General features: G+C 44.5%; 1 protein-coding gene across 5 annotated transcripts in view; it reads left to right on the plus strand.

Moving 5' to 3' along the window:
* Positions 1-3,564: 3,564 nt before the first annotated feature.
* Positions 3,565-12,606, plus strand: part of ccser1 (coiled-coil serine-rich protein 1) — an 88,909-nt gene continuing 79,867 nt past the window's right edge. For 4 of the 5 annotated variants that reach the window (XM_029259445.1, XM_029259447.1, XM_018758445.2 and 1 more), the window contains exons 1-2: positions 3,565-3,737; positions 11,377-12,584. In XM_029259445.1, coding sequence (XP_029115278.1) covers positions 11,414-12,584 — 1,171 coding nt within the window. In that variant the 5' untranslated portion in view covers positions 3,565-3,737; positions 11,377-11,413. Of the gene's footprint in view, positions 3,738-4,012; positions 4,022-11,376; positions 12,585-12,606 lie in introns of those variants that run through there. The other variant, XM_029259446.1, reaches the window with a different exon arrangement.

Here is a 12,606-nt window from a genome sequence, read left to right on the forward strand (position 1 = left end):
TCCATGATGCTGAACGAACACGTTTGTACAACTTTTTTTTTTTTGTCTTAAGGGAGGGCTAATATGACACTTTGCTTATTCTTCCCTGTACCATGTTCTAACAGTTAAAGTAGGTAAAACTGCAAAATGTTCTTTGTTTCTCACCTTGTTAAACTGGCACCAGTATATAGGCGATGGGGGGGTGTCTAATGCAAATGACCAAAATGTCATCCTGTTTTCTATCAATGTTAACTGCTGTTTATGTTCATTCATCTTTGTAATGTAATGGTTGTGGTGTTTTATGTGAATGTTAATACTTGGGTGCAAATTCTCTTCAATGTTAAAACACATTAGTGCAGAAATGGCCTCATGTTCAACGCCCCTCCTGCTTCACTCGTCTCCTGTAATTCAAGGATCCACGCATGCATTTTACTGCCTGGTCAGTTACTATTAATGCTGAACTTTTACAGAATGTATCATTACCTTGGAACAAATGGAATGTGTCATTGTTTTGGGTCACTTGTAGTTTATAGATAATACCCTGTACATGTGGAAGATGGAATGCTTTTCTTTGCTGCTGCATTTACAGCAAGAGAAGTTGTTTCAAGTGGTAATTCCAACCAAATATTGTAAGGATTTCTCATTTTAAAGCTAGCACTTTATAGCATGTACTTCAAATGTGCTCTGCGCTGTGCAGATGTGTGGATTGGTGTGCAATATATACCGTAGGATACAGGGTCCTGTGTTCTTCGGAACAGCGGGAAATGGGACGCGACTGCTTTCCGTGGACACGCGGCTTTATTGAATGAGCTTGTTCTGTCATTCCTTGGAAAGGATGTTTTTATGTTTTGAGTTTTATAGGAAAATAAAGTAGAAATTGGTGTGGCTTTTAACTGACTGGCCTTCCTAATTTTGTGCATTTTACATTTTCAGATGTACAACTCTTGCAAGTGTATTGAGCAACAGATGAGCTTTAGACAACTATGAAGCAATTCTTAAAATTGTTTCTAGCGCACACAAAGTAGCTGCTAATTGAGTTGGTGCCAAATATATGAACCGAGTCAGTATGTGTAATATTTCTGAACTGTGCCAAAGCTCTTGGAATGCAGAAACAATTAGGTGTACTTGATATGCAGCACAGATTTTTCCCCAATAAATTATGAACAATGAGATTATGCACAGAGCTGTCTAAGCTTTGTTGGTTTGAATCCCTCTTGGGGGGGGGGGGACTCAACTAAGCAGGGCACCAAAGCAAAGGATGGAGGGGCTCCTTCCAACCACAACAGTACCAAGTGTACAGTACTCAGATCTAGAACCTCCCGTGGCAATGGACAGGTTGCCAGCGGTTGGTGCTCGGCTTGGGCGTGGGCATCTGCTCGTGCTTGTTCAAACAGCATACACTCATACACCACACAACACATGTTCACGCAGGAGGAACTGTGATCAAATCCTAATCTGTAGAAGATGGCTCACTGAGCAAGGGAGCATGCCATGTCCTCCCCAAGATGACACCAGTACATGTGAAGTTCTCATTGCTTTTCACGCTCAATCACTGAACCTGATAAAATAAAACAGGAAGTTCCAGCAAAGCAGTAAATAAAGTTTATGGCGCTGAGTACAGTTATATGGCCATTGAAGCTTGGTCCCACCACTCAGACTATACTAAACTGACTGCTCTTAAGGACAAGGTGGCTGCATGGGGAAACTCCTTATTCAATTTAAAGATAATCATGCACAAAAAGCAAAAGTGCAGCAAAGCCCAGGAGGCTGTTGAATAATGAGCATTTTGTATTTACATAATTTTTACAAGCGAGCTGTAAAACCCAAGAGGAGCGGAAAACATTGGCCTACATGGAAGGATAAAGAAGGGAAAGGGTTTTCTGCAGGTGCCTCTGGCCTCTCACTGCTGGTAGGGCGCCACCTTGTGGTGAGATGAAGCCACAACGCCGTTCTCTGCATTTTTAAAAAAAAATCTATTAAAGGACATTGAGCTTCTTTGGACCGTATGTCATTACATTTCACACAGGCAGTATAGACTTCTTAAAAATATGATTTCCCCCCCCCCTAGAAAACTGAATTGAAAAGCCAATATATAAACCAAATCAAATAAGCTATGTCAGAACTTTGCCGAAAGGGACAGATCTATATGCATTTTATAATAAAGAGTACAGTATGGAAGTAAGAGCAGTCAGTGAAATCTGTGACCCCCTTTCTGGTTTCATAATTACATTTACATTTTTAACAGATGCTTTTCTCTGAAGTGACTTCCAATGAACTCTATGTAGTGTTGTGAGCCCACACACCTTATTCACCGCAGTGACTTACACTGCTAGATACACTACTTACAATGGCTCACTCATCCATACATCAGTGGAACACACACACACACTCTCTGTCACTCACACACTATGGGGGAACCTGGACAGCATGTCTTTGGACTGTGGGAGGAAACCAGAGCACCCAGAAAAAACCCCCGCGGACATGGGGAGAACATGCAAACTCCACACACGCTGAGCGGGAATCGAACCCACATCATCTCACACCACCCAGGTGCTATGAGATTGCAGCGCTACTCGCTGTGCCAGCGTGCTGAATAATAATTTTTATAAGTTACGTGACAGTAAGACATTACATTGTGAGCAGGCCTGCAAGTAATTTCCATACCAATTTTCATGACAAATCACTTATGCACTTTGTACATAAATTTCATTGAGCTTGCTATTAATATCATCTAATCTGCACAACATGATAAGGAGAATGCTTTATTTAAAATACACATACAGAATTGTATGCTGGTTAAAACACTGACTTCACACTTTGACGCACAGATTAATCGGTTTATTTCCTGGTGTTATTCAGACAGCAAACTGCGGGGCAGATAAAACCTGATGGTTGTTGGTTTGAACCCAACTCCACTCTCCTGCTGTAGCGCCCTTGATCAAGGCACTTTCTCTGAATAGATACAGAAAGAATAAAGTATAAAGGCTCTGTATACTATATAAAATGGGCCAAATACTGCGATTACTTAATAGGCAAGGAAATTATACCCATAAAAGGAAAGATGTTCAACGAGGAAGCGCGGGAAAGCTTTTTCATTATTTTTCATATGTTAGGTTCATTCTGCATAACATCGCGCTTTGTCATTTTCACTTAATCACGTATTTAAAACACTGCTTCAGAATCAGTGCTTTTCCAGATACCGGCGGAGCAAAGAAAGAGCGATCATCATGTCAATGACATCATGTCACGAACACCACCTGATCATCATACAGTATATATATCACTAAATATCACTAATACTAACTATACACACTGACAGAGACAACATCGCATTAACACACTGTCCGTATCAACAATGCTGTATCACTGCCTACATGATATCGTGATAAAGAAGAAGAATATTTGACTGATTTGCAGCGCTGCACTTTTCCCGCGTTCGACGCGACGGCGACGTGCGAGCCACCGCGCGCAGCCCGTCAGGTGCGGATGCTGAGGCGCGTGCGCGCCCTCGCTCCCTCGCCCGCCCGCCAGCGTCACGCCCGCCCGCCGCGCTCACGGGCCTCCGCGCGGAAGGGGCGGAGACTCCACGTCACCGAGGTGCGCTCGCGCGGAGGGGCGCCGAACGTGCTCGGGCCGATCGTGACATTCTGCCATTTCTGGCGCGTTGCGGAGCGCTCGCGCCGTGTACCGCGCGGCGGCTGGTGTGCGAGAGAGGACGGCGCGTGGACGTATCCCGGCACGAAGAGGCCTTGCCTCAGGTAACGCGGCTTTGTTAGCTCCCCGGTTTAGCTCGGCGCTGGCCCTTATGTCATGAGCTCCTTCTTCAGCTGCTGCTCAGCTGCTCCCGGCTTCGGAGGACGTTCTGCCGGTTGCCCAGGTAGGTAGGTAGCTGGCTGTGAGCCTGTGTGTCCTGCACCTCGCTCCTCCTCGCGACCTCGGGCTCTACCGAAACGACCGCCTTCCTCTCCGTTTCGCATCGGTCGCTGCTGCGCTTCCAGAAGCCAGGGGCTCCTCGCCGTGGTTCACTAACAATTATAGTGAGGTGAGTGAGTGAGTGAGTGAGTGTGTGTGTGTGTGTGTGTGTGTGTGTGACCCTACATATTGCGGAGGCTCCTGCTCTGCTGTCGTGGCCTCGGAGACTGAGCTCCAGCCGGTCCTGCTCGCCCACCTACCTCAGTACCTGTCCAGAGGTGGGCAGCGATGACGTCACGGCTCGGCCCAGCGTTCCATGTGTGTCACTCACTGACCATCTCCTCTTAACTAACTGCTTTCTGCATCCTCCTCTTGATTATCATCACCTAACTGTCTTCACCTGACACCTGATCGTCCCCTCGCTGGCTCTCGACTAGTTCCCGACCACTTCGTGACCAGTTCTCGAACAGCTCCTAACCAGTTCCTCCCGAACCTCTCTCGACCGCTTCCTGCCCTCCTCTTGACAACCTCCTGACCATCTCCCGATTGCTGCTCCGAGCCCCGCGCTTTTGGACCCGCGTGTGGATCCATCTCAGAAGAACGAGATTGAGATGCTTCATCGTCGTCCTCCTCATCCAGCTACGGTTCGGCCGTGTCGATAGTGCGGCGAAGCGCGGTGTGCTGACGAATTGTCTCGTGTCTCTTGCAGAATCCTTCAGCCGCAGCGACCGTTCAGAAATTGTTCATTGACATTATGGACTTTGTCACCGCTGGCATGTTTATTGGGTTGCTGTCAACGTGTCAGCGCCTCGTGGAGCTCCACTCGCCGTCAATGTGTGTGCAGTTCGCATGGGGTTTAAATACTGAGAGAAAGAATGTCAAGTGTTTCCATCAACAAGACAGGCCTTCTCTGGTGCTTCCAACCACTTTACCGTGTTGTCTTTTCCTGAGAAGGTACGGTTTATCATCACTTGGGAATTTGTGTCTAACTATAGAAGTTAATAGGCTTCTATAGTTCCTGTTTTTTCTCTTTTTATTTTTGGATATATGGACACTTTCAGAAGCCATGTGACTGAGATAACTGGATGTTGTAAGACAGGGATTCAGGACAGGTCAGCAAAGTACAACACTGGCAGGCAGCTGTTGTAAAGGTCTCTGCGACTTTTGACGGCATTTGAATTCCAGTGAGAAAATTAACAGTCGGGTGTAATCTAGGGTGTGTTTGGAATTATTTTCTGGTGTCAGACCCGGTTGAGCGAAAACACCACACCTTCTACTGTGGGGAAAGAGTTTTGCACTGAAAGTGAATTCCACAGACGTCCCGTGGATTGGAGGCCTGTCTCTGAACGTTTATAAGACCGTGTTGGTGGTGGGGTGGAAACCATGGTCCGTCTCAGGATAATCACTAATGGTGTATGGTGACGCGCACTGGGTTGTGACCTGAAGGTCAGAGGATAAGGGGTCAGGGACCATTAGCTTAAAGTGTTCCCTGGGATTAGACACAGTTAATTGGTCAGGTGCTGTTACTGTCCTCTGCATAAAAGTGATTAGTGAATATATACCATAAATGAAATTGATCATCCAACAGAGACTTGCTTGTTTCTATGAGTTGATCATTTCAAAGTTTGTCCGTTTAAATAACAAAGTGCAAATACTGTACAGTAAGTGTGGGTACTGTGTTCACCTTTATTTCGCTGACCTCTTTGTTCTAGGTGACTTACAATGTAGGATAATGAACTTTACCCCAATTTACCTATTTACACAGCAAGGATTTCTTATTTGAGCAATTCAGGGTAAGTACTTTGATTAAGGGCACCATAGCATTAGGGGGTTGTGACCCACGTACATTCAGATGGAATGACGATGACCCTGTCCACTACTCCACCTGCTTACCTAACTGGTTGATTCGGAGTATATGAGTGGGTAAGTTGTCCTGTGCAGGCAGTGATTAAACTGGCAGCTGGTAGCGTAGTGGTTAGAGCTACAGCCTTTGGACCCAAAGGATTTTGGATCTCCACGTCTGGCTGTAGTTCCCTTGAGCAAGGTAATTACCCTAAAATTGCTCCAGTAAATGACCCATAAATAATTGTAAATACCTTAACGTTGTAAAGTGCTTTGGAGAAAAATGTCAGCTAAATTAATAAATGTAAACTGGTTGTTCATTGTTTAAGGAAATGACCTTTACAACGTTATTTACGTTTATTCTTTAAGCAGACGCTTTTCTCTGAAGCGCCGTACATCTCAGAGAAAATTACAATGGGTACATTACATCAACGGAAAGAATTATAAGTTATAATGGCAAGAAGCGAATGACTGCTGTGTGTTCAATCTGAGCGGTGAAGCCGAATTGCTGTGGTAAATGTGCCACTGCACGAACGGGTTAAAAGTATAAAATTTTAAGTTGGGAGCGTAACATGCAAAATGATAAATAATTTAATAGAGTGGTATGTGTGGTGGATGGGCAGAACTGAATGTGGGGCTTTGCGCTCGATTGCCCTAAATGCCTGTTTGATTTCATTTCTCACCAATTGTCTTGGGAAGCCTGTGGTCTGGAAGGTGCGTGGAAAGTATCAACATTCCAGTATCTGGTCCTTTCTCATTCTAATTTGTGTGCGAGTGATTTCTTACGATGCCAAAAGCTCTTTGGGAAAAGCAGAGGGGTGTGAGACAGCCGAACATCTTATTTAAGCTCCGTGTGGTAGAAATATGCTGATTTGCCGGATCGCAGTCCTGAACGACAGCGTCAGGTGATTGTCTTCACTCTCTTGACTCCTCGGCATGCAAGTCTCAGCTTGTGTTTTAGAGCTCATTGTATGTTTGGTACAGACATCACACTTAAGAGCCGTTAGTGTTGTTTTTGTTGATTGCTCTGGCGCTCAGAGACATTTACATTTCTTCTTTTAGCAGCTGCTTTTCTCCAAAGCGATGTACATGTCATAGAAAATAGTGTTTGCATTACGTTAGCAGAAGGAGATACAGATGCAGACGTGTGATGCTTATGTAGTTTCTTTCCACCATATGAACCAGTGCTCATCACACAAGTAGCTGCATAAAACTTTATCAGAACATACATGATTTCTGATCACCTTCCTAGTAATATTTTTTTCTTTATATATATATAACATTTATGTTACATTACGGCAGTAGCTGCGTAAAGGTTTATCTGTTGTTTAACAGGCATGGTCTCAAAGTTATAGTGCATGAACATTTACACATTACATGAACTTAAGAGATCATGGGTGAAATGAGTCTGGAAGAGGTGAGTTTTAAGACCCTTTTTAAATGTGGACAGAGATTCAGCAGTTCTTAGTGAGAGGGGGAGGTCATTCCACCACAACGGAGCCAGAACCGAGAACCTACACCGAGACATACATCATTTAATACCCACCTGAAACCCAGAAAAAGGATTCTTCCATATATTTGTAGGAAGGTGTATAAGTCTCATCCATACATGTGGTGTGATTTAAAAGCATAAAATGAAATTTATGATGTGTTAGGACTCAGCATTGTAGCATGTACAGTTTGGGTGAAAATATGCCCTATAGAGTGGACAAAAATGAATGGCTGGATCTCACGAGGATGTTTGTATACGTCTAGGGATCAAGTAATCTACCATAGTGCATGAAATATAAAATTTTTATAGATTGTGGTTTTACTGTAAAGGTCAAAATAGATGCCTTACTTCAAATGCACCACCTGACAGAGAATCCCAGAAGTGAAAGAGCGAGACAAAGGCGAACTCATTTCCTGTGGATCACACAATTTCCCAAAGGTGTGATTTCAGGTTCGTTGGGTGATTTAGCTCAATGTTTAGAGCCCTCGTCTTGCAGCAGAAGCACCTGGGTTTGAATAGCACCTCCTGCTGCATTACCCTTGAGCCGAGGTACTTATCCTCAAATGACGCAGTAAAGTTTACACAGCTTCATAAATGGGTAAATAAGTATTTTTGTTTACAGATGTAACATTATCGGTGAAATTTGAAGTGGTGGTGAAATTAACACAACGTCATAATACGCTTGTGTTTTAAATTTGTACATCAGTTATGTCAAGCTAATGATTACTGACTGACTGTAGACCGTTGGTCAGATCTCTATACTCATTGTAGATGCTTGGACATCTAGCTGTGTGACAAAACTGTCAGCCGTCACCAAAGTAGTTCTCTCTCTCAACGGAGCCTGAGTGTGACTGAACCGCTTTGTGTCTAACTGTTTATAAACAGCCCTGAATCTGCCCTCTGATTCAAAAAACAGAAAGAGAAAACCGCAATTTTTGTTTGTATGTTGAACAGCTCATGAAGTTAAACCCTTTTCAGAACAAAAGAACACATTTAAGGTAAATAGCTGGTTTGTACCACAGTAATACAGCTGCCAGGTGGTGTAACCACCCGAGACTTTTGGCTGAATTAAGCTCTTTGAGCTGTATATTTTGTCATTTTAAATCAGCTCAACACTTTTGAGTTGTTGGAAATCTCAGCATCTGTTGCAGAGCAGAAGAGTCAACAGCGATTTGACTTTTTTTTTTTTTTCTTTTTTTCCTCTTCCCCCCTGGTGTTCCTTAATAACTTAACACAGCAGGCGTTCTCTTCCAGAGGATATGCAGTGTTTTCGTTGACGGAAGTGTGTGGCCTCTGACAGAAGTGTGTGAAATGTACACTCTTCTGGTTTACTCATGCTGTAGTTTGGCACCTGGTGAATGAGTCATTGTGGGGAATAAACAAGAATGGACGGCAGGAAATATATTTTTTGGGGGAAGTATTTAAATATAAACCATGCGACATGCTGTATAACTTTCTGAGTTAAATGCAATAGGACTCAAAAGAACACACACTTTCAGAACCGCTTGTTCCATACGGGGTCACGGGGAACCGGAGCCTGACCCGGCAACACGGGGCGTAAGTAAAATAGGTCATTTAGGTACATTGCAATCAGATATGTAATCAGAGACAAAGACGTGGTAAGAGAATAAGAGTCTTGCACTGAGCCTGGGGACAGACTTGTGTTACTCACATTACTGGACAGTTTCGAAGACTAATGGCCCAGATAGCACTTTGCCAGCACTGAAACCCTTTGTGTTCTCCTTTGTGCTTTTGGATCTGTCTGGAAGGATTAGTTTTTTTTTTTTTTTTTGTTTTTTTTTTTTTTCTAAAAAAGAACTGTAAATGTTCAGTTTGTTCATTTGTTTTGTACAGCCCTTTTTTGTGTTCAGTGGCCCAAAACTTTTTCTTTGCATAAAATGCAAAATGTTTTTTTTTGGTTTTGTTTTGTTTTTTTTTTTTGTTTTTGTTTTGTACACAGTATGATAATGTATGCCCTTGCAAAGTATGCATGTCTCTTAGATAACATCAGTCACGAAAATAAGTAGAGCGTGCCGTCAATGCGGGGTCAGGGCTCGTGTTTCCAGAGCGGCGCACGGGTTATGTAATTTGGAAGAGTTTCTTAAAAGTCCCTAATGAGATGTTTTCAGTGCTCAAGCAATAAGATGTAACGATAATAGCTGTTTGTTGAAACAAAAGTACAGACCATTTGATGTGTTACAAACAATGTAATTGTAGTAACAACCATGATCTTAAATTTGTAAGAAACATTATTGCAGCAACATAGTAAAGTAGAATGATCTTACCCAGTTGACCAGATGTAACTGGTAGTGTGAGGATTAGCTGGTTAAAATGAAGAACTCTACCTTGGCCATGTGAGGTGTATCTAACCATATGAGCAAGTATAACTGGTCCATACAACTTGGTCATTGTTGTGGAAAAATTACGAGTAGTAATTTAAAATCTACTAAAAAATAACCGTTAGGGGTATATTTCTGTAGACTTTTGCCCAAATTAATGAGTTTACCAGAGCATAGTGTTTTTTTTTTTTAAAATACATAAACTGCATTACAGGAACTGCTTGGGGCAGGATTATGAGCTGACTCTTGGATCAGTATTTCTTAGACTGACCACCACTAAGACTATACCATCTCTTTTGTGTGTGGTGAGTGTGAATAGCTTGCCTGGTTTGATACAGAACTTCAAGGGAGAATGGATCTCAAACTGATGTAAAGGTGGGTTTAAAATTGGCAAAATTGTCATGTTAGATCTCAGAATGGGTTCCTGTCTTAATATCTGGCAGATTTTAAAAAAAGGTATTTATTTGAAAAAGTAATTGGTTCTCAGCTCTTTCCACAGCTCCTGGTATGTTTAAAATAGTTCTTTGCACATGAGGGTGCAAATTGGATTCCTGTGGCTACAGGGTGTCTGATACCACACAGATAGCTTTTGCTAGGTCAGGGAATGGAGGGTGTATAAGCTTAGAGTGGTATTGTAATGGGTGTATAGAGACAGTGGGAGGGGGTGGGATAACCATTAAGAGGTCTGGGGCTGCACACTGCGGCTCTAGTGTTTGATTGGAGGGGTGGTGCTGGGTGTCAGGGTTTGGCAGGTCAAGAGATTAGGACCTAGACGAGGAAGGGTCGTCTGAAGGCGCTCTTCATTTTCACTTTCATTGGCACTAGACCCACGTGACTCCAATATGTTCATCGGCTACCTGAAAATATTTAAATGTACAGGTGATGTTAATCCATGATATGACCACAGGCGAGAACAGCAACTTTGAAGTATCCATGCTGCTTCATTTTCAGAGCTGTGGGGATGTGTCATTAGTACAATGTTACATAAATTGAGGTGCGATTTGTTTTGGATCCCCCCCCACTGTCAGAACACAGCGTTTGAAAATAACAAAGGACTTTGATCTTTATTGCTGCTTGCATGCTGTGAGAGGTGTCTTTCTTATTTACCCTGTGGTGTTATAAACTGTCTGTGTGACGTGATATGGGACAAAAATTTAGATAACGCCACTGGACTCCAGAATTACACCTCCTCTTTTCTACACTAGCATTTCACTTAATTGTTAAAGTTGTTACTGGTTCAAGTCACCTCACCCTTTGTTCTAGGAAAACTATAATGGCCAGTTTAAAAACCAGCAAATTCTTCTTGTCTGATCTTTGACAGAATCTTGTGATTGTCGCCAGGAGTCCATGACTGCCAGCCACCACCAAATAGATCAGAATCCACAGACATATACATAATAGCTTCAGTTTTTAGTTATGCCTAGATGTATGTTGGATATATGCACACACACACACACACACACACACACACACACACACACACACACACACACACACACACACACAGGTCCTCAAATGCCCAGCAGGAGTGGGTAGCCACTGGTATTTGGACCCCTAGAGGTTTATTTGTCTCCCCCTTTTTCTTTTTGGGAGTTTCTTGTTTTCCTTTCCTCTGTGACCAGTTGACTTATTCAATACTTAATAGTTGTTGAGTTACTTAACTGTTTATTTCTTACTCTACTGTTACTGTATCCTTTGGAAATTTGTTCAGTGTTCTGTGTTACCTCAGTGAAAAGAACACTATATGAAAATGAATTGATTTGAACTTGTAGCTCAAGCATTTCTTAATCTTCATCTGCTTTTGTCTTCTAGCTCTCCTCCTGGAGTTCTTTTGCTATCAGACGTTCTGATGGGTGAAACAGGACCGCGACGTTCCACCCTCGTCTCCCGGTTGCCAATATTCCGACGGAGTGTGAGCAAGCGACAGGACTCGCTCCCGTCGTCGCCGTCCTCCGGAGGTGTGGCCAATGGTGTCCATACATCATCCCCATCCAGCACCAACTCCAGCTCCAGCAGCACGGGTAAACGGCGCAGCCTGTTCCGTGCACCCTCCATTAGTTTCCACAGCAAACGGAGCAGCGAGCCGCGTGTTGACCCTGCACCGGTTGCCCAAGAGCATGGTGGCCAGAGCCGGCCCAGCTCAGAGCCGGGGCTACATCGGGGGGAGGATGGTACCCGTGGAAAGGCCCGCCACTCCTTCGGCTTTGGGGGCCATCGTCAAAAGAAGATAACACGCTCCCAGACGGAGGACTTTGAGAAAGGCCCGACCAACCGTGGCCTCTTCATTAACTGCATCAGTTCTGGGGCCAATGAAGGGGATGATTCAGGTTTCCTCGATGATTACAGCAGCAAGCGCTCTTCTCGACACAAGAAGCAGTTACTGCCCAAGTCTTTCTCATCCCACCACCGCTTCTCCAAGCACTCTGCTGGAGTGCCCGAGCCATGCCGCTCTCTGGAGGTCAGTGCTGAGCCTCCCCGGTTGCTTACACCCGGCTCTTGCCCGAGTGAGTTTGGGGATGGCTCATTGCAGTCACCTATGCTCTCAGAGGACCGCACCACAGCCATCACACCCTCTGAGTTTGTCCCTGTCACCGAGGACTCAGTCTCAGAGGTGGATGCCCTGCCCGTCCTGAGCCCCGCTGCCCCAGTGGAGCCCAATAACCCTGTTGCCCCTCCCTCCCAGGTGTTTTTCACACCTGCCCCCCCAGCTGGGGAAAAACCTCTTCTGCCAGATGCCAGCACTGTGAGCACAGATTGTGAGACTGCCATACCAGAGGCCCCTCCATTGGCCACTGAGAAGCAGGAGGAGCCCGACAGGCCTCCAGATGGTGGGACGGACGGAGGAGGAGAGAGCAGGCTGGTTCCTGAGCAGAGTGATGCCGACAGTTCTGGTCTGGAGGAGAGGTCCAGCGAGGAGACGAAGAGGCAGAGAAATGCACCTTCGACACAGGAGCTGCGTAAAGGAAGCTGCTGCTTCAAACCTGAGGCCAGGCCGAGCCACTTGAGAAAGCCTCACACAGGTAACTTCCTTTTGGCTGACCG

Source organism: Scleropages formosus, chromosome 17, assembly GCF_900964775.1.
Source record: "Scleropages formosus chromosome 17, fSclFor1.1, whole genome shotgun sequence".
NCBI lineage: Eukaryota > Metazoa > Chordata > Actinopteri > Osteoglossiformes > Osteoglossidae > Scleropages > Scleropages formosus.